Raw genomic sequence first — 25,047 nt, forward strand, 5'->3', positions numbered from 1 at the left:
TTCTTCTGAAACTGATTGCTAAAGCTCCCTATTCACTTTCTGCAGCTGGTTGATGAGTGGTTGACGACATTGCTGGCAGCCACTAGTGTGAAACTGGTTGCAAAGAAGCCTGAGTTTGCATGGAAGATGCCAACAAAGCAAAGACTTGCCGTTTACTCTCCAAACACAACTTTCACGTTAAAGCTAACATTCTCCATTCCTGGGTTATCTCGCACTTTTTCAAGTTTCACTACAGCTCGAAGAGTAAATGGTGATTATTTCTATACGAGTAAACTTGTACCATGCAAACTGCAGGCGACCACAGCAAACTGCTAGTGACCAAAGCAATTACAAGGAGCCTCTTTATAGGCGATTTCACCTGGAGATAAACACCTAGCAACCACTTGTGATCTGGGTGTGGAATTCACATTTTTCCCTAGCAACTGGAGGGTTGCCAGGGGGTTAACAACCAGTCCCTAGACTTGCATGGCTAAGGCCTTTGTTACCAAGTAGTTTGTCCATAAATATTCTCAAAACCAGTATCTACCATCTGTAAACTAATTTAATGTACACTAACTGGTTATGTCAATCACTAGTTTCTCACTCTGGGTGAAAATGAACATGCCTCCAAAGTTGGAACCTAACAAGACTGACGATGATGAAATAAAAAATGAGAAGGACAAAGAAAGGTATGAAAGGAATTAGAAAGAATAAAGTGTCAGGAGAATGGAAAACGAGCAGAAGACTGGGAGAGAGAGGTAGAAAGCTCACTAGAGCTGTAAATGTAGACCCGCTGTTTAGAATACAGTCTCAGAAGAGAGGAGACCAGAGCGTGGAGCGGTAGCTGGCTGCCTGATTTCACACCCATTATCACCTGCTACAAAAGCACGGCAAGTGGAAAATGAAACTGCATACAGGGAGAGTGTAAAATAAGCTGTTCTCAGTGAGTTTGAGTGTGTGTGTTTATGCACGCCCATTGTCACACTTGCACTGATAAGCTTCTGTTACATGGTGTGTACTCTTACACATGTAAGGTCATGAGTACTTATCACCTTTGTCCACGTTCTCACCTTTTGTATTTTGGTTCATGCATGCTCTGGGATAACTTCCAAATAACGCGAAACAAGGGGAGGAAAAGCACAATGAAATAAAAGATTTTGGGCTTCGGAGCTTTGTGCCTGCACGATCCATTGGTTTTCTTACATTTGCATAGCTGGTTCATTCGAGTAGCAGACTTTGATGCCATTTGCACATGTCCACTGATCACATGTAATGTGAAAATTGTGTTTGTCAGATGGATTTAGCCAAAGTCTCCTCTACTTTTCTGCTCTAATCCTATCTTTTATCTCATCTATACTTCACTGAGGTCTCACTGGCTTTTCTCATTTTTCTACACTCATTTTTAATTTTCCCTCTCGTTTTTTTCCAAAGGCTTTAACGTGCTTAGTGAAATAGAGGCGCTTATGTGATTTAAAAAAGGCTCTAAACTGTTAGCATATCTGCAGAATTATCTTGTGAACGTGCAGTTCCTTGATATAGCAATATGTGTTTCATGTGTTCATTTCCCAAAAGGATATTACATATATTTTTTTAAAATGTATGTAATGTGATATATCACGTAATTTGGACATATCTAACAAACTGCTTTTCTTTTCCAGCGTGTCCACCTGGCTCTTACAAGATGTCGTCCAGACAGCAGGAGTGTTTCCCCTGCCCAGCCAACAGCGTCGCAGAAGACGAAGGATCCATGGTGTGCTTGTGTGAGGAGGATCACTTCAGGACTCCTTTGGACAATCCCTCAGCGCCATGCACACGTAATAATAATAATATACTTGCATTTATTTATGTCTATATCTTCTTAAATTATACATATATACTATATATATATATATATATATATATATATACAATTATGCTTATATACTAGTTCCAGTCGCACCATATAACTCATATAAGATATGATATTGAAATTTTGCATAAAGTATAGATTTTTATCTCTGTAAGCCAATCAATATCTCAACCTCCCATTCAGCTTTTCATATAGCTGCAATTGCCATTTATCCATTTTAACAATAAAGATCCATTTTCTTTATGTCTTAAAACAACCTGTCCTTCACCCCGTACCCTTTCATCCACCTTTCCTGTTTTCATGCTATTACCTCTTGGTCTGACCTGCCTCCTCCCCCCTCAAGTCATGTTTCATCATCTTGTCCTCATCAACCCCATCTCCATGTCTCATTCCTTGCACCCTTCACCTCTCCTTCACCATATACCCTTCTTTGTATTGCATTCCATGTTTTTGTAACCTATCCCAGATTGTTGGCTAGAAGTAAGTCTCTCACAACACAGGATGCATGCCTTGATGAAAACGTTGTGAAGTGTTTGTATAACTGCAAGCTTAAAGGATGAGAATACATAAGCAAATATCTTGGTCTATAACTGGTTAATAACATCGGTCGCCTCGTTGGACAATTCCTCTTTGATCTGGAATAAAGAATAAATCCAGTCTTTGTTTGACATAGTATTTAAAGTTAATTTTCTAAGGAAGACTTTTCCTCTGGGACGTCTGTATCATAGTATGTTTGAGGGTTTTCTGTAAATGTAACCACTTCCAACCTTTATCTATTAGTATCCAAAGCTATATATGAAAGCGCCTCTTCGCCATTTTCTTTGCCTCTTAACATTGATCCCTTTTTTATCTCCCATCCATCTTTCAAAAAACCCATCACCCCATTTTGCCATCTCTTTGCTTAACCTTTTGCATTCTCTCCATATTCTTCAACCTTTTCTCCTGACATTACAGATCCATTTTCTGCTATACTTCCATTATCTACATTTCCGCTGGACCCCCCTCCCCCCCTTCTTTTTCTACCCCCTCCTTTTTGATGCCTCGACACCTTCTTCCATTCCCATCTCTCTGTCTTCTTAACTTGACCACTCATCACTCTTCTTTTTAGCCACCGCCTCCTCGCATTTTCCTTACTCTTTATCCTTTCATCTGTTCCATCCATGCGTGTTATCATCCCATTTTTCTTCTCTCTGTCAAACCAAAATCTCATCCCTCTATCCTCGAGCGACACTCTATATCCTCATCCCTTTTCGCCACACATTATTTGTTCATTCCTCACCTTTTACTTTTTCTGACCCTTTCTCGGTCCTTCTCCCGTACTGATACTTCTTCACTATGAGGCCAAACAGAGCCGTACAGGTTGGCCCTATTGATTTCAGCATGGAAAACAGCCTATTGATTATCTTAATTCTGCTGTGATTAGCTTAGTAATTAGATGGAGGAATAATAGGGTATATATCCTGAAAGTATTCAGGACATAAATCCATAGGGTCTCTAAGTTAGTGCATGTGTGTTTATATATGTATTCACATTGACTTGTGCGTTGGTGCGTACACACATGAATGAAAGTGTGTGGTCATGCTAGCTTTAATGGTAAGTGCAGTGGAGGGGTTTAATTATAATATTGATTGCTGAGCTCACTGATCCTGTGTGATAATATTCATAGCAGCCTAATGACCACATTAATTACACTATAGATTCTGTAATTATGATAATCCCCGGATTCTACTAATCCACCACACTGTACATTTAGAGAAAGAGTTTGATGAATCTAGCCTCATATGAGTAAGAGAAAAAATTCTGATTTTCAAAGATGAAGTGTTTGATATGTGCGCATTATTACGCCAGTGATTAAAGAACAACTGATTTTATTCTTCTCCCTTTTTAATGCCAGTGTAGTATCACGACCCTAATGTGTTTACCAGAGACTGTGCACCTCATAGTTGCTTTAAGAATTCATTTTTGAAAAAGTTGAAGGAGCACAGAGCTTTAATTATAAGATTAAGCTTCATCTGTTACTGACTCAACTGACTGCCATTGTTAATGGTGACGATTGAGTTTTTTCCATTAGAGCACACTGCTGCATTTCCCTTGGCAGCTATGGAGATGAAAAGTAGAACTTTAGAAATAGTTAATTAAAATTAGTCTCTAAATTCTTGTAAGTTTTGCCAGAGGAGAACTTCTGCTAACAGCTCCAGTCGTAACACAATAACTATTTGGAGGAAAAAAAAAAAACTGGAGACGAGATGCATACCATTTGTCATCAGATGTTTCTGCAAATAAATCAGCAAAATCGTTGTTTGAGAATAACTGCAAAATGATGTTGCTGCATAATAATTATTTCTGATTTTGAAGACTGCACAATTTCAATTTTCTCTGAAAACATAAAAAACTAAACTTGTTTACCATAAATGTGCAGTGTTATGCAAAAGTCTTGAGCTACTCCTCATTTCTTTATATTTTGCTAGTTAAAATATGAAATGGGTGCAGTGATTTATTGATGTTTATTGATTGATTGATTGAATAGAAACAGAGTATATCTGGCAAAAACAGAGTTCTAATGAGCTTTGAAGTTAATAGTTGGTATCACTACCTTTATTCTTCAACATGCCAAGATGATCCCACACTGCTTCAACAATGTTGAGGTTAGTGTTTCAGAGTGGCCAATCCATGACTTCCAGTGTTCCACTGTGTGTTTCTATACGCCAGCCTTTTTGTCCTGTTTCCCTTCTTTAAGAATTGGTTCTTGACATCCACATTTCCACTTATAACAATCCCGATGAGGCTTTAGTGAACACTAGACAGATCAACTAAAGAGCCTGATGTAACTCTCAGGTTGCGTGTCAGGTCTCTGTTGGATTTTTTTCCTATTTCTTGGGGACATGGCTTTTAGATCTGATGTGGATAGGTCTGTCACTTCTTTTTGTCCTCCATTTGTCCAGTTTTCTCACATTTTTCAAGAATGTGCTATATAGCATGCTGAGATATGTCACGTTTTCAACTAAAAGTGCTTTGGGAATCACCTTGTTGGTGCAAAAATACTCTCATGCCTGGCAGACTATGTTATCTCTGGCATAGATGTCCCTGATCTCATTTGATGAGATTAACTGAGAGGGGGTAGCATATAAAGATAACACTTGCAGTTTAATGACAATGGTTTAAGGGGAAATGCAAGATTTTCTGTATTGTATCATATTTTTGGAGGAGTAGAGATTGAGTTGAATAGTGATGTGGATGGGCTATAGGGAAAAGGGAGTTAGAAGGTTGGGACAGGTTGAGAGTAAAAGAGTGGGAAAGAGTTGTGGAGGTGACGTTTTAACAAGAGGCACTCGCAATGTAAGACGGAAAGAAAAGAGAAACCTTAAGAGAGTGAGGCACTGCAAGGCTAAGAAAGCATGAAAGTGGACAGAGATGTGAGAAAGAGGCCCAGCTGTGTCTGCATCTACTGTGTGTGTGTGTGTGTGTGTGTGTGTGTGTGTGTGTGTGTGTGTGTGTGTGTGTGTGTGTGTGTGTGTGTTCATAATGTGAATGTTTTCTGGGCTTATGTAACCCCGGGCACCACGTGTGTTTGGAAGCGGGACGCAGCTGTGGTGTGTGACGTGTTTGATGGCACGCACAGTGCAGCAAACCTTCACTTCTTCATTACACGCACATGCACACACATACAAGGATGTATGTAAAATTCATGACCTTTAATGGACCTGTACTTTCAGTGAGAAGAGGATATGAACCAAAAGACACTGAATGCTGACTTAGTGATAGGATGGAGTCCTCTGGTCTGGCTTTTTACAGCCTTCTACTGGATCGTATATTTTATTTTTTAGCTGTTGCAGGTTTCATTTAGAAGTGGTTTAGCTTTAAATGACATGTTTACACAGTTTTTTGTTACCTCTGTCATGTACTGTATAATGCTGAACTTTTGACACACACAAGCCTTTCAATAGGCAGCTCACATCACTGCCCCTCATATAAAATCAGACTCGTGTTCCGGGAGAGATAAAACACTTTCCATGGCAAGTCATCTTTATTTACTAAGAGTAAATGGAGGGTCTGTTCCACACAGCAGATGACACCAGTACATAATGGAAAAAAACGCTAATCTTTCAGACAAAAGGGAATGTTATTCTACTCCTTACCCCAAATATTTTCCTTCCTATATGAACAATAATCCCTCCTCCGTCTCAGTCCAATACATCTTCTTAAAATATATTTTCAAACTGTCAAAGTATAATAATAATGCTACATACACTATTATTTCACAACAAGTCCCTCAGATTTTCCCTCACCTATTTATGTAAAATGGGTCATATCACATTATTAAAATCAAATTACCTGCTTGTTAACATTAAAAGAAATAACTTATTTTTTAAATGTTTTTTTAAATTTAAAATTATTATTCAAAATATTATTTAATATGAAGGCAATAGGCAGAGTGTTAGAGGCATAGCCCTAAAGAATGTAGCCCCAGTTCTAAGTAAGCTATTAAGACTCGACTGTACACTCCAAGTTCAGTTGGAGCAGCCTTTCAACGCCTCTCTCTGTCTCTCGCTAGCAAAGTTGACCCAGACGACAAAGTAAAGCTAGTTTTCAGCTACGAGCCCGTATTAGCCAGAGGTCCCTTTACTACGGTTCGGAGCCGCGGACCTGTTTTATATACGCGCAAAATAGTTTTCTATACGAGATCGCTGCAAAAAGTGCAGCCTTACCTAATGTCCACCCTACTGTTACTCATTTTATATTAAGATTTAAAAATCTTGTTGGTATTGGTATGGCGAGTATCTTTCAGTAATGGCAATAAATCACACTGCAATAGTACATTCATGTAGTTGTAAAAAGCTTGATAATATATTAAGTAATCCAAAGTATTCAGAATACGTTACTCTGCTTGAGTAACGTAACGGAATACGTTACAAAATACATTTTGGGGCATGTAATCTGTAGTGGAATACATTTTAAAAGTAACCTTCCAACACCAGCGCTTGATTATGATGATATTGTTTGTATAAATGCTTCTATACCCACCATAAAGCCTCTGGACTGTTGTATATCAAATTGCATGACAGTTCATTCAAATTGAGTACGCATTGTATTTTCTTACAAACTGCTCATGAGCGACCTGGGATAAATAATAAATCTAAATAATTATCTTATTTGTTTTTTCTTTCATAGGTCCCCCATCCCCTCCCAGAGACTTGACCTATACTCTGAAGCAGTCCACGCTGATCTTGGACTGGGATGCTCCGTCGGACACAGGGGGCAGGGTGGATTTGACCTACAGTGTGGGATGCCGGAAGTGCATCGGGAGGCAGTGTGAGCCATGTGGGGCTAGCGTTGGATTTGTGCCTCAGCAGGTTGGCCTGACAGAAAGGACTGTGACTGTGGTCAATCTTCTTCCCAACACCAATTACACATTTACTGTAGAAGCCTTGAATGGAGTGTCAGAGCTGCTGCCCAACAAGAGGTTCTACACACAAGTCAACGTGTCAACAAGCCTGCCTGGTAAGTTCCATTTCAACCTTCAAAAACAAACACAAACATGTAAATGGAAAACATTTAAATTGCACTTAAACGTGGCACACTCCGAAACCAAAAAAACAAACGACAAAGAATGCACCTTTTAAAAGATATTGCATTTGTACTAAGTAGGGACCAACAAGGACACGTCTGACATCAGGCAACATTATGCGTGAAAAATAGATGAACTTTAAATAAACTTGCACTACATGCGTTTCCAGTTTTGAATACTTTTTAACTCCACTTGATTTTGACTGAATTTTTAGTGGTTTTACAAAAACTTTTATGTCATCATTTCATCTGGTCAGACAAATTCTACTACTTTATTCATATTTTCGACATAAGAAAGTCCTCTAAAAAATCCTTTTGACCCCTATTTGAAAAGTTTGAATGTTTTGTTTGGAGATAACGCATGCATTTTTTATGATATCACCGCAATCCGCTTTTACTTCTGCACACAACAAAAAAAGACATACACACTGATCATATTTATGTGCACTTTGTACTCTGTAAAACCCACTGTGACCTTTTGCCTACAGCAAAATGCAGATTTACTGACATGACATTCAGAAGCAATGTGTATTCTGTAGTGATTTGAATTTCTGTGTATTCTTTGAAAAAAGCACAAACTTCAATCATACACCCTTACACTGACAACATGTCTGTTGCTGCAGACAGGGCAGAAATTCTCATTGGTAGAGGAGATCTCATTTTCATCAGCAGAAGTTTTCAGCGGGCCATTAGCCAGAGGCTTGAAAAGCACTTTACCAAGTAGCCTTGTCACCCTGCACCGCAATAGCACTCGCTATTTGGAGGAGCTCAAGTGTGAAAAGACCAAAACACACGCATACACACACTAAAGATGTACAAGCCTACTTTCTGGCTTGAATGCTGACAAACATTCTTTTGTAAACAAACGTACACATGACTGTGCGTGTTATACCGCCGCGCATATCTTTGAAAATGTTTGACATCTTTGTTTGCGAAAGCTGAAGGAAATATGAATGATGAACATAATGATGCAAATGAAACATAGGTGGAAGATGGAATGAAAGGTGCTGTACAACAAAGTATCTGATGGAGAAACAATGAGAGTGAGAATAGCAGAGTGTGCTTTTGCCATTAATTGGAAATTAGCTTAGAGAAAAAGGCTGAATGATGAATGCTGTGCAGCATCTGTGAAGGCTGCAGGACTCGCTATGAATTTCCAGGTATTAAGTTCAGGATATATACTGTAAGACTTTATCGTGGGAAAGTGGGTTAAACTTTTGGATAGTTGTTATATTGAAAGTGTGGATTTTGACTGAGGCATGCATCTAAGAATAAAAAAGAGAGCACATTTAACCTCCTAAGACCCAAACTCTTTCACGGCATGCATTTTTATATTCTGTTTGATATCTGGGCATGTTGGGACCTGATGAATGTAAAAACAATGAATTTTGGGGGATTTTGTTTCTGAGAAAAATGAGATCCACATATGAGGACATTTGTTAAAAATTTCGATAGAACAGTGGCAGTGTCATGTCCTCGTAAGTGGATATTAGGCCCTTGTAGTGCAAAATGTAGTATTTTGGTCTAGACAACCCAAAATGTGATGTCCACATATGTGGATGCCAGGTCCTAGGAGCTTAAGGAGATTTATGTTTCTCAGGATCTTCTTTTTCAGACCAGCTTAAACTTGTATATAACACGAGTGATGGGCTGAAGCACAGTTATGTGTATGAGAACAAAGCACTGACATCACTTACTTGATTTGGGAGCTTGGGATAAATTTGTATTTAGTGAAGGTTGTAGTTAATTCTTCTTCATTAAAGAGCTTGCATTCTACTGTTTTCTCATATTCACTTTATAGTTGAGCTATGCTTCAGCATTAAGGCTCAGACAGGCTCAGACTCATTCAGCAAACAAATCTAGCAGACACAGAACAATCTAGACATCACATTTTAGGTTCCCTATAAATCTAAATCCATTGTTCAGTCTGTGTTTACCTGATTTCTCCATCCATGAAGTTGTTACTCTGCACTTGGAGCCAGTTATCTTGGCAGAAGAGTGGACATTGTAGTCCTAATGTTCCACTCCTGGAAACAGTTTTCTCGGGGCCTGACAGGATTTTAGGGCCTCCCCAACCCGGACGAGATTCTATATAATCGCACCTTCATGTATTGGGATTATCTTAGATCAGGGTTTGCCAACCGTTGGAGCCACAAAACATATTTCACATTAGAAAAATCACGTGGCACATCACCAAACAAAAATGTCACAAAAAGCATATTGATAATTTTTCACCAGGCATAGTGGAGTTGATTTGGTTTATCCCAACCACTACTCATGCTAGGGCCTAATCTGGGTCGGAATTTTCTCTAGGACCCAGGTCAGATTGACTACTTTTTCTTTTCAAAGATTTATCTATTGCTATTACGCGCTGCATCGTCTCACGGCATGACTATTATGTCATTTCTTCTTCGTCTTCTTCTGTTTTACTGGCAGTTGCCAACCAATTTCATTAGAGCAGGTAGTTGTACTGCCCTCTAGTGGAAGAGAATGTAATTGTTCTGCACCTTACTCACACCAGTCGCTTAGAGCAGCGGTCCCCAACCTTTTTTGAGCCACGGACCGGTTTATGCCCGACAATATTTTCACGGACCGGCCTTTAAGGTCTCGCGGATAAATACAACAAAATAAAACTAGTACCGGTACCAAAAAAAAGATTTATTCATAACACACGTGAAAAGACCCAGGAAAACCGAGTTAACGATAAAAACAATAACAAAATAACGCTAAAAACCCTAAAAAACCATACATTTCAGACCTGAGCCTCAACTCTCGCGGCCTGGTACCAAACGACTCACGGACTGGTACCGGTCCGAGGCCCGGGGGTTGGGGACTGCTGGCTTAGAGCAACCCAACCTTTTTTGCGCCACAGACCGGTTTATGTCCAACAATATTTTGACGGACCGGCCTTTGAGGTGTCGCGTATAAATACAAAAAAAATAAAAGCAGATAATCTTCCACGGCACACCTGATCATTTCTCACGGCACACCTATATGTGCTGTGGCACAGTGGTTGGGCAATACTGGCTTAGAGTTTCCTATCAGTTATACAGTGCCAGAAAACCTCTATAGGTGCCAAGTTGGCAGCTTTATCAGGTCCCTAAACTACCACTGCATTGACATAAGAGTAATTGCTCAAGTACCACCTAGTTGTTTAAATTATTTATTCCCCACAAAGCGGGAGCTCAAAAACCCTATATTTTTCTCATTATTATTGTCACTGAAGTGAAGTCGTTCTCCATGTTCCACCAAATCCTGTGGAAAAATATCTGCACGCATTTGCCAGATGTTGACTTTTCTCACAGGTTACAAGTCTAATTTGAAGAGGTATAGCGGTGAGGCAGCATACTGTCTCTTTGAGTTTGTTTGCTGGAAACATCTGCTCATGTTTTTATACAGTTATTGAAAAGCAAACCGGTTAGTAAATGAAAGTTAAAGAAGTTATAAGCAGCGCAGAGCTGTTGATCCCTCAAATTAAACAACACCCACCAAAAAAAATCCCTCAGACAGCTAAAATCTGTGAACGTGACTAGCAAGTGACAACTTGGCCTTCTTCAGCTTCCTGCGTAAAATCCCGAATTCCAGGGTTTGGGATACTCTATCAGTACAAACCTATGGTGAGCATTTTTTCCCTCATTGTCACATTTCTTTAAACCTTTCTCACTTTTATCTCCTCTGTCTGTCTGTCTTGTCAGCAGTTACCATGGCACTGATTTCTGGTTATTACGGGGTATTAAGGTATAAGTTGTGCGGCTAACCGTGTCGTCCAGGAGGATTGGACAAGGGTTAGGAGAGAGTGTTTTGCAGGGGTTTTAGAAGACTTTCTGTGACAGGGAGGATTTCGGCTGACATTTAGTGTGTGGTGTTTAATACTGTCTGTATGTGTGGTGTGAGACAGACAGACCTTTGGAAGAAAAAAAAAGTATGTGAAATGTGCCACAGAATAATTCCTGCATTTTCTAGGAGAGCTGCCCTCTGTTGAAAGTCCTCTGGGAGAGGTTTACCTCAAGGTCAATAAAAGATCTGCTCAGTTTTATCAGATAGAAGCGGAAGTGATCATTAAAATGACACAATATTAAAACTTGACATACAAAGCCTGCAAACAAATTCAATAATGGTTCACTTGGTCTTACTGTCGCTGCATGATCAGTCCGGTTTTCATTTTCTTGTTCATCTGATTTTTATGTATCTGCGGGATATCGTCTGAAGTTCTGTAAAGCCAGGTCAGGTCCAGAATTGCAAAGAGCATTTCTGTACGGACCTTAGCTTTGTGTCCGCACCTGTGTGTGCACCTCCCCACCGAGACTTTACATATCAAAACTCGCTGACCTTTATAAATACTGCAGTAGGGATTTGGAACAAAGCTAGCACATATCAGCAGACTCACACTCTGGCCTTTTTTTTTCCTCTAGCCACCTCATCATCTCTTTATTACTTTGTTCTTTTTCTTAACCTCCTCCCTTCCTTTGTAAACTGATCTCTTCTTTTTTTACCCTCTATTTCCTCCCTCATTTCCCTCCCCACATCCTTCCCTGCTCTCCCCATAAGCTCACTATTCTTAGATGGTAATTTCTCTCCTACTCACTGCCACTCTTTCCGCTATCTTCTCCTTTTTCATCACCTGTCCTGACATGATCACCACTGCCCTCTTTTCCCCCATCTCTCTGCTTCTCTCTCTTAGGACTATTTTCTCCCACCTTTTCTGATTGCGCCACATTTGTTTTTCGGTGCAGAGTAAGCTTGTTAGCAGTGGGTGGCATTTTTTGACTGGCAGCTGAGGGTGGAGAAAGCCTGACAACTTAAGGGCACAATCTGAACCGAGCTGCTGAGAGAAAGTGCTGCTGGATATTATACCATGATAACCCGCCGCCCCAGCCGCACATGCAAGATACACCAGGGACAATTTTCATCTCTAAAATGCAAACACGAGCTTCTCTCACCCTCGCCCGCTTTCATTGGAAAATCAGAATCTTATGCAAATCATTAGAAACAGCAGTTTAGACACTGTCGGTCTTTAAACCTTACAAAAAACGATATACAAATTGAATTCTTTGAAAATATGCAGTTGAACTGGATGCTTGCACATGCACATCCTCCCATGCAGATGGGGGTTTTATCAGGACTCTCCAGGCCACCAGGGGGAAAGGGGAGTTTTGCATGGCGTATCAAGGGTGGATAATAGGGAAAAGGAAGAGTAGGGGATTGAAACTGGAGGGGATGGGACATGAGCTGGGTAAACGGGAGATCAATTTTCCCTAAGGCTCATGGGGCGCCATATCGAGGTGGATTAGGGGTGCATGTATAAGCGAAAGAGTGCACCAGACCATGCGTCTATGGCCATACTTTGCTGTGCTTGCATGACATAATTTCTGTACATTGGTCCATGCTTCATTTCTTTTCTTAAGAAAAGATGATATCTTGCTTCAGAATTGTTGTATGGTGTGTGTGTGTGTGTGTGTGTGTGTGTGTGTGATCCAACTGGTCTCTGGATGAATGTCTTGGCCCCCAGTGATACATCCAAAGCCCTTTAGCTAAGGCAGGGAAGAAGACAGGGATGCAGGGTAGCTGTAGAGATGGGGTGGAGGTGCGGGTCAGGGAGGAAGGATTGGCATTTCAATATCCTGAGAGGATTACTGGCCGTGCTTTGAGATGGCTGGTCCCCGCGGAGATACATAGGCCTTAGAGATGGATGCATAAAGGGAGGAGAGGAGAGGGGAATGAATATAGAAGTAGAGGGATAGAGAAGAGAGCGGTGTGGCATTGTGAGGAGAACACCTGGATGTGGAGAAAAGGGAGCAGGGGTGAAGAGCAAAAGCAAGAAGACTTAAAACAAGAAACAACGATCTGAAACCATATTTTTAAAGACGTACATATCGAAACTGCTTAATACATTTTTAAAGTTGTGTGTGGACAAACGTTAGGGTGAGATGGTTTTGAGATAAAAGTTTGGAAGCATAAAGCATGAAAGATGACTTAAAGCAAGTAAAGTAGCACAGGGTGCATAGCAGTAGAATAAAATGTTTAAAACTGAAGGCAACACAAACTGAAAAAAGTGTGATGGAGACCTTGCAATACTTATGAAAGAAGTTCAAATTTGCTGCAATTCCTACACAAAATATCCATAATATATGTATATAAGAAAAACTGATAAAATCATAATATGAGAAAAGGGAGCCCAACCAAATATTGCTTATGGGGGTACAAGCCAAATATACAGGAGACGTAACTTATTACAAAAGTACTATTAAATATTAAAATGAAAAGTCACTCAAACTTTCAGATAAATGAAATAAAGTAATGTAATATTTTTCCTTTAAAATTAAAGCAGGGTTGTAGAACGAAATAGAAAAATGTTTTTAAATGAAGTACAAGAACGTTACATGCAGTACATGCATGTACTTATTTATATTGCCTACTATGGCAGAAAGATAAAAAAATGAATGGAAGCTAATTGAAGGTGGGGTTGTCTCTGATTCTCTGAATCAAATGGGTACCTTAAAAAACTATGGTACTCATGTTTGCATTTGAAGATTTGAACTAAAGTTTAAGTCTGAATTAACTTGGGATCAGACTTTTCTTGCATTATAAGGGGAGGGGGGGGGGTGTTGAATATTGTTTTTTCCATTCACTCAGTGAACGAAAGAGACACTTCAAATACCAAGGTATGAAACATTGTTTCTTTGTCATTTAGTTTCCAATTGCCGTTTTTATTTTTTCACTTTCACACTTCTCAGCCTTTTCCCCCCTTCAGCCCTTTGCATGAAGGCATTTGGATCCTTTCTGCCTCCTTAATTAGAAGTGATGGGAAGGTGAGGCTTCAGCAGGCACCAAATGAATAGAGTCATCAAGCTACTTTTCAGGACTATAGCCCAGCCACTTAAGACGCTTTGTCACCCTGTGATGGGAATTTTAATTGCCTACCTCTTGGCTTATAATTGGAGTCTATGAAGAGGCACTCTCAGTGTTCAGTGTGTGTACTCTGTATGTGGATTTACAGGCTGTTCCTTGTTGTTCAGGGAATTGTAGAGGAATGCGTAGGAATGAAAGCAAAGCTCGGAGATAGCTGATGACATGAAGACACAGCGTATTCCTCATAATCATATTATCATGAAGCCTATCTTTGATGCACATCTTTTGTCGAAACCCCTGCCGGGAGAGGGTAGACGGGTGAAAACGCTTAAGGTTGCAAGCAGACTAGAGAGAAAAGTTCAAACTTCCAAAATGCTTTTCATGTCTCACTTTCTCTAATACTCTGTGACGTCTTTATCGTGCCTCTGTGGAGAGCGTGGCGGCGTTTGTGTGTGTGCACGCCGTCTGGGTTTCTTGTGGGGTTAGTCGCTGGAGGGGAGGGGAAGGCGGCTGCGTCCTGCTGTGCGAAATAGAGAGAGAGCAAGTTGTGTGGAGATGCAGCTGTCTTTCTGAATGACAGTACACTCCTCTCTGATACAGCGGTAGGTGGGTGACAGACAGTTCAGCTCATCAGACCAACATTGCACGCACACAGACACCTCTTTTCTCATTCGCCGTGCATCTTTTTATACAATTTCATGCAGAAAATTCCAGGGGGAGGGGTTACAGTACAGTTTATCCAGCAGAGGTTTAACAATGTGCCAAATGCTTAGTATGTCAATCCATCCCTTAATTTTCAAGACACGGTTTTGTGTTTGTGTGAATGCTTGTTTGGAAGTTGTTGTTTTTTCATGAAGGGGGATAAACAGGATGAAAGAAGGGGAAAAACTTCCACAGCCACGATCACTTGATCATAATTAAACTATTAACTTAATAAAGACTACATTTCAAATGGAAGACTGTGGATGTGTTTTTGCAGCTTTTGTCATACATCTTTAAAAGAGCTCATGTTTTACTCTTTATTATAGGTTATATTATAGCTGCTGTCTGTCTCACATCCCTCAAGTAATATCAGCTCTTAGTCAAGTGCACTTAAGCACACTTTCAAAATATCTGTATTCATTTGTCGATGCAAGTTTGTGTCATTCTAGTTTTTTCTCCCCCGCTGTCCAGTTAAAACTGGCTCCCAGACGAACTACAATAGAAAAATGCTGCTTACAACAACCTTCTATAACAACCTGTAGTACATCATCTGTTATTTTTACATTTAAGAAGATCCAAAAGATCCTAATATCATCACACTCCAAATCAGATCCTGTCATCAAACAAGTTAGACTATGCTCGGATTGCTGTGTCATGCTAAAGGATGGAGGCTGTAAAGATGCAGCGTTTGTTTGTGTATATGCATTGCCCCTTTATTCAAGTCTGCCAAGGCAGATAGAGCTTTATTTACCTTCTTAGCCAACCTCCTGCAGCAGACTTGGGTCAGCCACTCTATCTGTATGTTTGTGTTTTTGCGAGGGTTTGTGCGCGGCCTGTGTTTTTTATTTGGTGGAGGCTTCGGGCAGAGGCTGTCTGGCTTAACGGACGTGTCATGATCAGACCATGCCTCAGCCTTTAGGCTAAAGCATGCTGGGCCCGGAGAGTGTTCAGAATCAGTCAGTGTGCAGCTGTCAAAAGCAGTTTAAAGAAGTTGGCCCCAGCCTCTCTCCCCTGGAGAGGGCGTCTCATGCCAGATTTGTACGCTATGCAAAGGCAATGTAAACAGGTTAAGGGTGTTTTCTTTTCCAGATTTGATCACATGTATGCGCAGGAAAAAAAAAATCACCAGTTTATTGGTAGCCTATTTTCAGGGCATGGTGTTTTGGCACAGCTGGATTATGTTGATCGAGCCTTTTTGAATATGTCATGCAAAAAAGCCTCTGTGTCTCGCTCGCTCTTCTGGTCTGTCTCTCACCCAACCACCTACTGACTGACACATTCAATCAGGCCAGCCCTAAGACTCTCTCCCGTGTTGCGCACACAAATTCTGGTCTCCTACATAGACACAAATTTAGACACAAATCCACACACCTATTCACCAAGGTGTGTGGATTTGTGTCCTTGCAACGTATAATTTAGTAGCTGAGATGAAAATGTGCTTCATCCAGGTGCCTTCCCTGCATCATTCCTCCCACTCACAGCCGGGTTTGTGTGTCTGTGTGTGTGCGTTACACCTAGACAAGACTCATTCCCTCCAAACACCTCTGCTTCTCTTTTCTTCCTGTACAGATATGAATAAAAAACACTGCAGATAATAGCTGTGTCTGACTGCATCTCCTCACCCTGCTCTGAAGCAGGGTCTTACTATTAATCTTCATCTTTCCTTTTCTCCTGTTCCACACTTGCTCTTCTTCACTCTTATGATGCACTGGGCAGAATAATTGTATTTGCAATTTGGGATTAGGTGTCCAAGTGGCAAATAAAACAAATTAGGCAGTGATTGGTGAGCCAGGAGACAAGTTGCAGGAGACCAGACATGTAAACATGTTTATTTTTCCTGTAAAGTTGGGCTTTTTAACATACTGGTCTACAGGGACTGATTTGCTTTTGAAGCCAAGCTCAAAAGGCCATTTAAGAAACAGGAGCTTTTGGCACTTATGTGTTGGCTCCATTTTTCCATCCCAGAGAGTGGCGCTTGCTTCCCAGTCCTCTGCTGTCAGGCTCATTGTTGCACTATCCCTTTAACTCCAGGCAGACGTAAGTGGTGCTATGCCCAGAGGGATCATCACTGTTGCTTCCTCTTGACCCTTTTACCGAGCGCATGCGTGACAGATACGGCTCTCTCAATCACTCCTGTCTACAACTTTTACACATTTTCTACCATTGTACATATCTTTTCATTATAGATTCGCATGCAATCATTCGCTGTCTTTAATATGCGTTGACACATGGGGTAGCACACGTTAGTGAGAAGTAGAACAATGAAATCACCTTCTGAAAATGGATGCCATCTCAGCGGAGGCACAAACCTGGAGGGAACAACAGATTCCCCTAAGAACAAAGACGGAGACAAGGCTGTGTTGGGGAAAAGGAGATAAGGAGATGGAGAGACTGCAAGAGAGAATTCCCAGGGAGAGGATCCACAGATGTGAGGAAGAAGTAAAAAGTAAGAATGACTGCGAGATGTTCGGCCCTGTTTGTGCTGTCCCCCCTGGGGAGAGAAGCTCCTCCGCCTGTCTCCTTTGATAACAAAAAGGAGATGCCAGTTGCACCTCAGCTGCCTCGGTACACCTGGATGCAAGAGCCTACAGCAGCGGGTGCCATTTCTTGCCAAAGTCTATTCACACATCTACTTGCCACAGCGAGGACAGAGCTGCCATGTAACCTCCAGAGTCTCGGCAATGAAAGCAGTGGCTATTGAGTGGATCTGAAGATGAACTTATGAGAACCTGGGTTTTTGTTAAAGTCTTTTCAGTTCTTTAACCCCACACAATTCTAAAAGTAAGTTATCGCTTCCTGCACTTCTGTATTTAACTCCTCTAAGGAGCAAAATCCTGAAAGATCATTTGATACAACGTATTAAGTCCATCCTAATAAAAAAGATTTACTTGTGAGAATCATTTAACTGTACATACAATGTAAAACACAGCCTTCTAGGACCTGCCGTCCACATATGTGGATATCACATTTTGGGTTGTCTAGACTAAAATACTAAATTTTGCTCTACAAGTGCCTGATATCCACTTACAAGGACATTATGCTGCCACTGTTCTATCGAAATTTTAAACGAATGTTCTCATATTTGAATCTCATTTTTATCAGAAACAAAAATCAGGTAATTCTTTGTTTTTACATTCATCAGGTCCCAATCAGCCCAAACAGCAAAGAGAAATTAAGAATTCATGCAGCGGAAGAGTTCGGGTCTTAGGAGGTTAACTGCTCTGCTGGTATTTGGCAAATCAGAGACCAAACCAAGAAACAAATCTAAGATACCATGTCATGTTCCTGTTTATAGTAGTGTAAACAGTATTTTAAATTCAACAGTTTTTGAATTTAAATAATGATACCAGGGTCAGAACCTCCACTTTACATATATTGATTTAAGAGTTTAGTTTCAGCGCCAACATATTTAACATACATGGACTAACAACTGGAGTCTCTGGTGATCCCAAGATCGATTGACCTTAAGAAGCAATCATAAATAAATAAATATTTGCAAACTACATTTCTTTTAAAATCATCATTAGTTATTTCATTCGTCATCTAAAGAAAAACACACATTATTTAAAAAAAAAAATTACAATTACTCTAAATATTTTGTAAAATATAAATCGGTTGTGTTCTTGCCAATTGTATGTGAGCCACAAGCACAATCCATGTGATTAATTGTCAGCTTATTTGCTGTTCTTTGACTCTGTTATCACTTAGTTTTCAGTTATTTCAAATAAGCATTTGTGGTATTTAGAAGATTAAAACCAATCCGAGTCCCTTTGAATTAAATACACAGCCTCCTAGGATGTGCCCAAAACACCTCACCTTGAACGCATCCTAGTCACATGCCCAAACCACCTCAGTCGGTTTCTTTTGATGTGGAGTAGTAGTACTTCTACTCTCAGCCCCTCCCAAATGGCTGAGCTTCTCATTCTGCCTTGAAGGCTGAGCCCAGATGCCCTTGAGGGGAATCTAATTTCTGCCACTTGTATCTGCAATCTCATTTCTTTGGTCACTACTCACAGCTCATAACCACAGGTGAGGGTAGGAATGTAGATCAACCTTGTAAACTGACAGCTTCACTTTCACGCCCAGCTCTTTCCTCACCACAGTAGACTGGTACAGCATCCCTGTTATGGTACGTGCTGCACCAATCTGTCTGTCAGTCTCCCGCTCCCCTCTCCTGCTTCCACTTGGGGCAGCAATTGGTTCTTGACCCTGAGTGGACACTCTGTCCTTTTCTAGCTGAGAACTATGGCCTCTGATTTGGAGATGTTAGTTCTCATCCCAACTGCTTCATACACCACCAAACCTGACACTCTCCATTCTCTACCCTAAAGCCATGGACTATATGACAGATATGTGTCCATAATATTTATACGTAGAATTCTGTCATACATGCTTGCATGTGGCAGGAAGAGCAAATAGTCAAACCAACATCAACAGGTGGAGTTTTCTAGATTCCCCAAGAAGATCACTGCTGCTCACACTGGGGCATGTAGTGTGGCTGTATCAGCTCTCCTTTTCATGTGTTGCATGTCCAGGGCATTCACAAGCTCATGATGATCCAGCAACTTTCTAAGAACTTCCAGTATTTAAAGTTCCCTGCTGGGAGTCTTTCTTATTTAAAATGACTGACAGAGAGCCACAACCTGATTTGATATGATAACAAAGTTGTATTAATTGTAGCCTGGTTACTATTTCGTCACAAAATATACCTACTATACTAGTACATGCATCACTTTTATAAAATTCATAGTGTCCCTTTTAGAGTCTACAGACCTATACTTGTGTTAGTGATTGGTATATGTACTGCAAGGCATTCATATAGGACCTTATCAGAAGCCATTCATCTTTGTGATGGGCACCTATGAGCATGTCTGATGTGCGATTTCTGCTGCAAGATGAGGGACTGGAAATGTCTGGCGTGCACTTCTATTGCATAGCCATCACCTCTTCTATATTGCTTTTGAAAATCATCATGCAGTTGTATATGTTTTCATGTGAGTGTAGTTGTGTAAATGTGTGTCAAAAACACATTTCAAAGAGAAGTCTGCACCAATTCTTTCTTTTAAAACACAAAGCCAAATGCAGTGCTACCCACCATTCCCTCCCATATGCTCGTGTGTGTTGAAGTGGGGAATGGACAGTATTTTCACATCTACTTGCCTTCATAAATGGCTAAATCTTCTAAGCCTGTCAGTAGACACTGAAAAGAAAATCTTCTGAGGCTATAGTTTACTATATTGAGTACACAAAATGCTATCTTGTGCATAATAAATGTGCGCACACATTTTGATTCATTCGTTTTTCACGTTTTGATTAATTTATGCTCTTGTTCTGATTAATTTGTTCCCCTTTTTAATTAATTAGAGCTCATGTTTTGTTTAATCCTTGCAAATGATAAATGCACAGAGAGCCAGCACAACCAGCTTTTTGCCCAGGAGCCAGGTTGCAAGCCGCAGGGGAGCAGGGATGAAAGCCCTCTGAAAATATGATGTGACGCTATGTTGGATTTGTCATGTTTTATATTTTTGGGGGCGTGCTAAAATCAGCAGTAAAGTGTGTTACTCATTCCTCTACATGATGCTGAAAGGCAAAGAGCAGCAATTAGTTTTTTCTTATTACTCAGTGCTTAGTTTATAAATCAGGATGTCCTGGAACACACTGCTTCTCTTCTCAGTGGGTCAGTTGAGAGAAAAAGTCAGTGAACTATTCAGGCCATCTAGATCAAGCACACCGGTAGTGCAGTACCATTTTTCTTTTTTTTTCACCTTTTCCAAAAAAGCTGGGGCTCTTTTTTTCCCCTAATCTGATAAACCCATATTTTATTTACAACAGAAAACACGTCAGATGTTTCAACTGAGAAAATGTGTCATTCAAAGAAAATTATTTTACGTTTGTGAAAGTCTTGACTAGTTTGTGGGAGCATATGTTGCTCTAAAACTTGTACACACCTTTCAGCACTGTCAGCACCTTTCCAGACATCCAAGCAGCCAGTGACACAGATACTAACAAATCCCATACTATCAAAGATGCAGGCTTTTGAACTGTGTGCCAATACCAAGCTGAATGTTATTCTTTAGTCCAGAAGATGCACAAATTTCAATTTAATTCGCCACAGAGCACTTTTGCCTCAGTATATTGTCAATGAGCTTTGGTCCAGAGTAGAAGGTGGTGTGTCTGGATCATATTTACATGTGGTGTCTTTTTCTTTGCATGATTCAACCTGCATTTGTGTGATAGCAGGGTGAACTGTGTTTTTAATACATACTATGTACTGTAGATGATTACATTTCAAAGATCTTGACAATTCTACATTGCGGTACATTATTTTGAAATTATTCCACAACTTGTAGACACAGTTTGTTGCAAATTAGTGAATCTCTGCCCATCTTAACTTCTGAGAAACTCTGCCTGTCGCTTGTTACTGACCTGTTGCCAATTAACACATTTAATTGCAAAATTCGACTCCAGCTCTTTCTGTTTAGTACCACTGAATTTTTGAAGCCCACATCCCAACTTTTTTTGAGCCGTCTTGCTGCCATCAAAAATACTAAAACAAGCAAAAGTGTCTTGGTTTAAACCTTTGATATGTTTTCAGTCTTCTAATGTGAATATAATATGGGTTTGTGACATTTCCAAATCATTACATTCTGTTTGACATTTTACAGAGCGTCCTAACTTTTTTGTATTTATGGTTGTTGTAAAAATATAACCTCAAAATGTGTAAATCTGCTGAAAGTAGAGATGAACCCTACTCTGTTCTCAAAGGAACATTTGGTAAATAGCAGCGCAGAAAAAAAGTAATAGTACAGTCTGCACACCTATGTGCTAAAGCACTTCAAATACGGGCGAATTTGATGCTAGTTTGTCTGGCGAACAAGTTACAGCGCTTCTTTGCTGAGGTGGAAGCACCACTTTAACCTTTGTATTACTTTTGCATTGTAGTGCACACTTGTTTATTGTGTGTCAGATTGAGCTGTGATGTGATCCACGGTTTGGAGGAAGGGAATAGTCTTATGCATAATTCAGCATAGAAGGAAGGAAAGAATAGCAAACAATAGCCTCCAGAGCAGGCTGACACTGTGTTCTTGCTTTAGTATGTTAAGCTACCTTTCTTCTTGTATTTGAGTGTCAGAAGCTTTGAGAAAGTAGGGACTGTCTGTTCAAGCATTCACTCAAAATAGTTGAGCTCTAATAAGATTAGGATTACGTATTTTAGATTCCTATAAATTTTCCATCTATTTAGGGTGCATGTTTTTAACAGAGAAATAAATAATAGAGAAAATATGTGTGAGCCATCTGTATCAAAAATGAAGTAATAGTGTTCATTAGGTCAGCAGTTTTTAAACACATAAACATAGAAGGTAATTATTTTCTGTAATTTAAACACATTAAGCTTAATGCTTTTTTTTAATGGTAAAAATTTAATTTGGACCTAAATACCTTTTCAAGTGTTGCTAACAGTTTTCGCTTTCTTCTTTCCTCCCAATACCTTTGCTATTTCCATTTCTGTTTGTCTAGTCCTTTCATTTATCGTGGAGGTAATCCCTTTATTTTCTCCTAACTATACCATCTACATCCTTTATTCTATTTCCCACTTAATTAATGCCCATGCATATTCATTAATCACCGCAAATAATTTCTTTGCTTATGTCTGTTTACATTCGTGTGTCGTGTTCATTAACATCATAACAACTTTTAGAGCGCCTATGGTTTCCCCGACTGCTCTCCCCCTACTGTGTATGCATCTGTACAATGTGCCGTGTTCACATTATGCAGGAATATCCTTCAGAATACCTTGAGGACTTAAAGTAATGATGATATTTTCAAAAGATCTCTAACTGCTCTTAATATGTATATCTATTTTTAAAACTTCTGCTCACTCTTAATACTTATTAGAATAAACTGATTACACATATGGCAGCAACTGAAGACATGGTCAAGGTGACCTGCTGAAGTTGAGCATCAGAATGAAGGTGATCAACCTTCTCTGGAGTTTATGGAGAGTAGCCCGAAAAAGAGAAAATATCCAATAAGCACACATTATCTGGGTGAAAATACCTTGTTGATATCAGAGGTCGGAGGAGAATGACCAGGGTTCTTTACATTACATCCAGGATATACAGAAGAGTATCTTTAAATCCATGTCTGACACATCAAACCTTAAAGCAGCAGAAGAGAGAAGAACAAGAAGAAGCTGAGGCTAGGCCAGGAGAAAACACCATGTCACAAAAATCAAATCATTTCCAGCTAGTTTCCCGAAAATGACAATGAGTTCCCGATACTTAAATAGCCTCCACAGTCATCATATTTCCAGTAGAGCTTTCTGGGATGTGTTGGAAAAGGAGAGTCGGCTGACAAATTTGCATCAAATCTATGTGATGCTGTCATGTCACCAGAGACCAAAATTTCTGAAGAGTGTTTTCAGCATTTTGTTTAATCCAAACTATGGTTTGAAGAATTAAGGCAGTACTCAAAGCAAAAGATCCTCCTATCAGGTTCTAGCAAGGTTTAACTAATACAGTGTTCGGTGAGTATTAATGTCTTGGTGATACTACTATTACTGCTACTGCCTGTCACACCTCCCAGGGTATGGGCGGCCAAAGGTAGATCTCCAGAGATTTCTGTCCTGGGCCGTTCTTAGATGGGTCCAGGTGTAGCCCATCATTTTTGGTTCTGCCTCGAGGTGTCCTCTCCAGGAGTTTCTTGGGTGGCCTCTCTTGGGGGTTCCACCTGAGAGCTTGCCCGGTGATGTTGGTTGGCGATGTGCGTAAAGCGCGCCCTACCCAGTACCATCTTCTCTTCCTCATTTCTTCCTCTACTGGGAGTTGACAAGTTCTTTCTCATAGTTTGATGTTACTGATTGTGTCTGCCCAGCAAATGTGGAGAATCCTTCTGAGACAGCTGTTGAGGAATGTCTGGATTTATTTGGTGTGTTGGTGATAACTAGTGTTAATATCACTGAATCCAAGTAAATGATTCTTTTGTATTAAAAAGAAAAAAAATCAATTTTTTAATCCTTTTTTCACACTAATAGTCTCCATATGGCCTGGATTTTCCTCTTTCAGCTTGATTGGGCAAAAATAAAACGCATCTGTGATTGCAGTGGCCATTGGCAAACTTGACATCAGCCTAGACACACATATGGATATACATCCTTACTTCCAACATGAAACAAAAAGTCACATAGTTATCACGAAAAATGCATTATACCTGTGTTTGCAGCGACATAAAAAAATGACAGATGGAGGTGGACACTGAGAGAGAGCAATGCTGACAGATTGCCTTTGATCTGCTGCCTAAAATGACTATTATCCTGCTGTTTGAGAGGAGGTCGTGCATGCGTATATGTGTGTATGTGTGCAGTATTTCATGTGTTCACGTGTGAGTGACAGACAGAACATATTCATTAGCGTAGCCTTTTTCGAGGAGCAATGAGACAAACTGATGGCTAAAGGTCAAGGATGAGATGAGGAAGAAATGGACCTGGAAAGAACTGATGGGGTAACTATTGTCGGAATGAATTAAGGTTAAAAAAAAAAAGAGCAAGCACTAAAAAAGGGAAGTAAAATAAACCGCAGAAAATATGGAACTTAATTGGATATTTTTGAATGCTATTGAAGATATTGATGTGCATTTAAGTAAATGAAATCTAGAAATCCCCCTCGTAAACCTCTCTGCCACTTCACCCTGTCGCCCAGCCTTAATGGCACCACTCCTTCCTAACATAAAGGCCTTTTAAGCTAAATACACCACATTATTTTTCTTAGTATTTTTGACTGGCAACCCTTTTTGCAACTTCATTACACATGGTATAATTAGCCGTATAATTAGCACTTAAGCAAGAGTGGGTGGTGTTTGCTGATTATCATACTATGCGCAGCCTGTCATTTGTTGACACAGAATCAAAGAACTAGTTTTTCATCAGTAATGAGAGTGTTTGCTTTGTGAGCAACTGTCATTATGCACTGCATCTAAATTTGGATGAGCTTTGAACAGAATCATTCCTCGTGTATTGCACTGGCGTGATCAATAAGAGCCGAATTATGTGTCAGGCTAAATTCCAGTGCAGTTTTCTGGATTGAGTCTGAAAACACTGAAGTGAG

At 40.0% G+C, this 25,047-nt stretch overlaps 1 protein-coding gene and 1 long non-coding RNA gene across 2 annotated transcripts in view; both read left to right on the plus strand.

Annotated features, from left to right (window-relative positions):
• The window catches only part of LOC146492976 (uncharacterized), a 52,275-nt gene extending 50,644 nt beyond the window's left edge, over positions 1–1,631 (plus strand). The window contains exon 4 of the long non-coding RNA XR_014872146.1: positions 127–1,631. This is a non-coding gene — a long non-coding RNA (uncharacterized LOC146492976). The remainder of the gene's footprint in view (positions 1–126) is intronic.
• epha10 (EPH receptor A10) overlaps positions 1–25,047 on the plus strand; it is a 164,755-nt gene that overhangs the window by 106,504 nt on the left and 33,204 nt on the right. The window contains exons 4-5 of the mRNA XM_085149826.1: positions 1,638–1,793; positions 6,998–7,327. Of these exons, the coding sequence (XP_085005952.1) occupies positions 1,638–1,793; positions 6,998–7,327 (486 nt within the window). The remainder of the gene's footprint in view (positions 1–1,637; positions 1,794–6,997; positions 7,328–25,047) is intronic.

Source organism: Neolamprologus multifasciatus, chromosome 22 (genome assembly GCF_963576455.1).
Source record: "Neolamprologus multifasciatus chromosome 22, fNeoMul1.2, whole genome shotgun sequence".
Taxonomy (NCBI): domain Eukaryota; kingdom Metazoa; phylum Chordata; class Actinopteri; order Cichliformes; family Cichlidae; genus Neolamprologus; species Neolamprologus multifasciatus.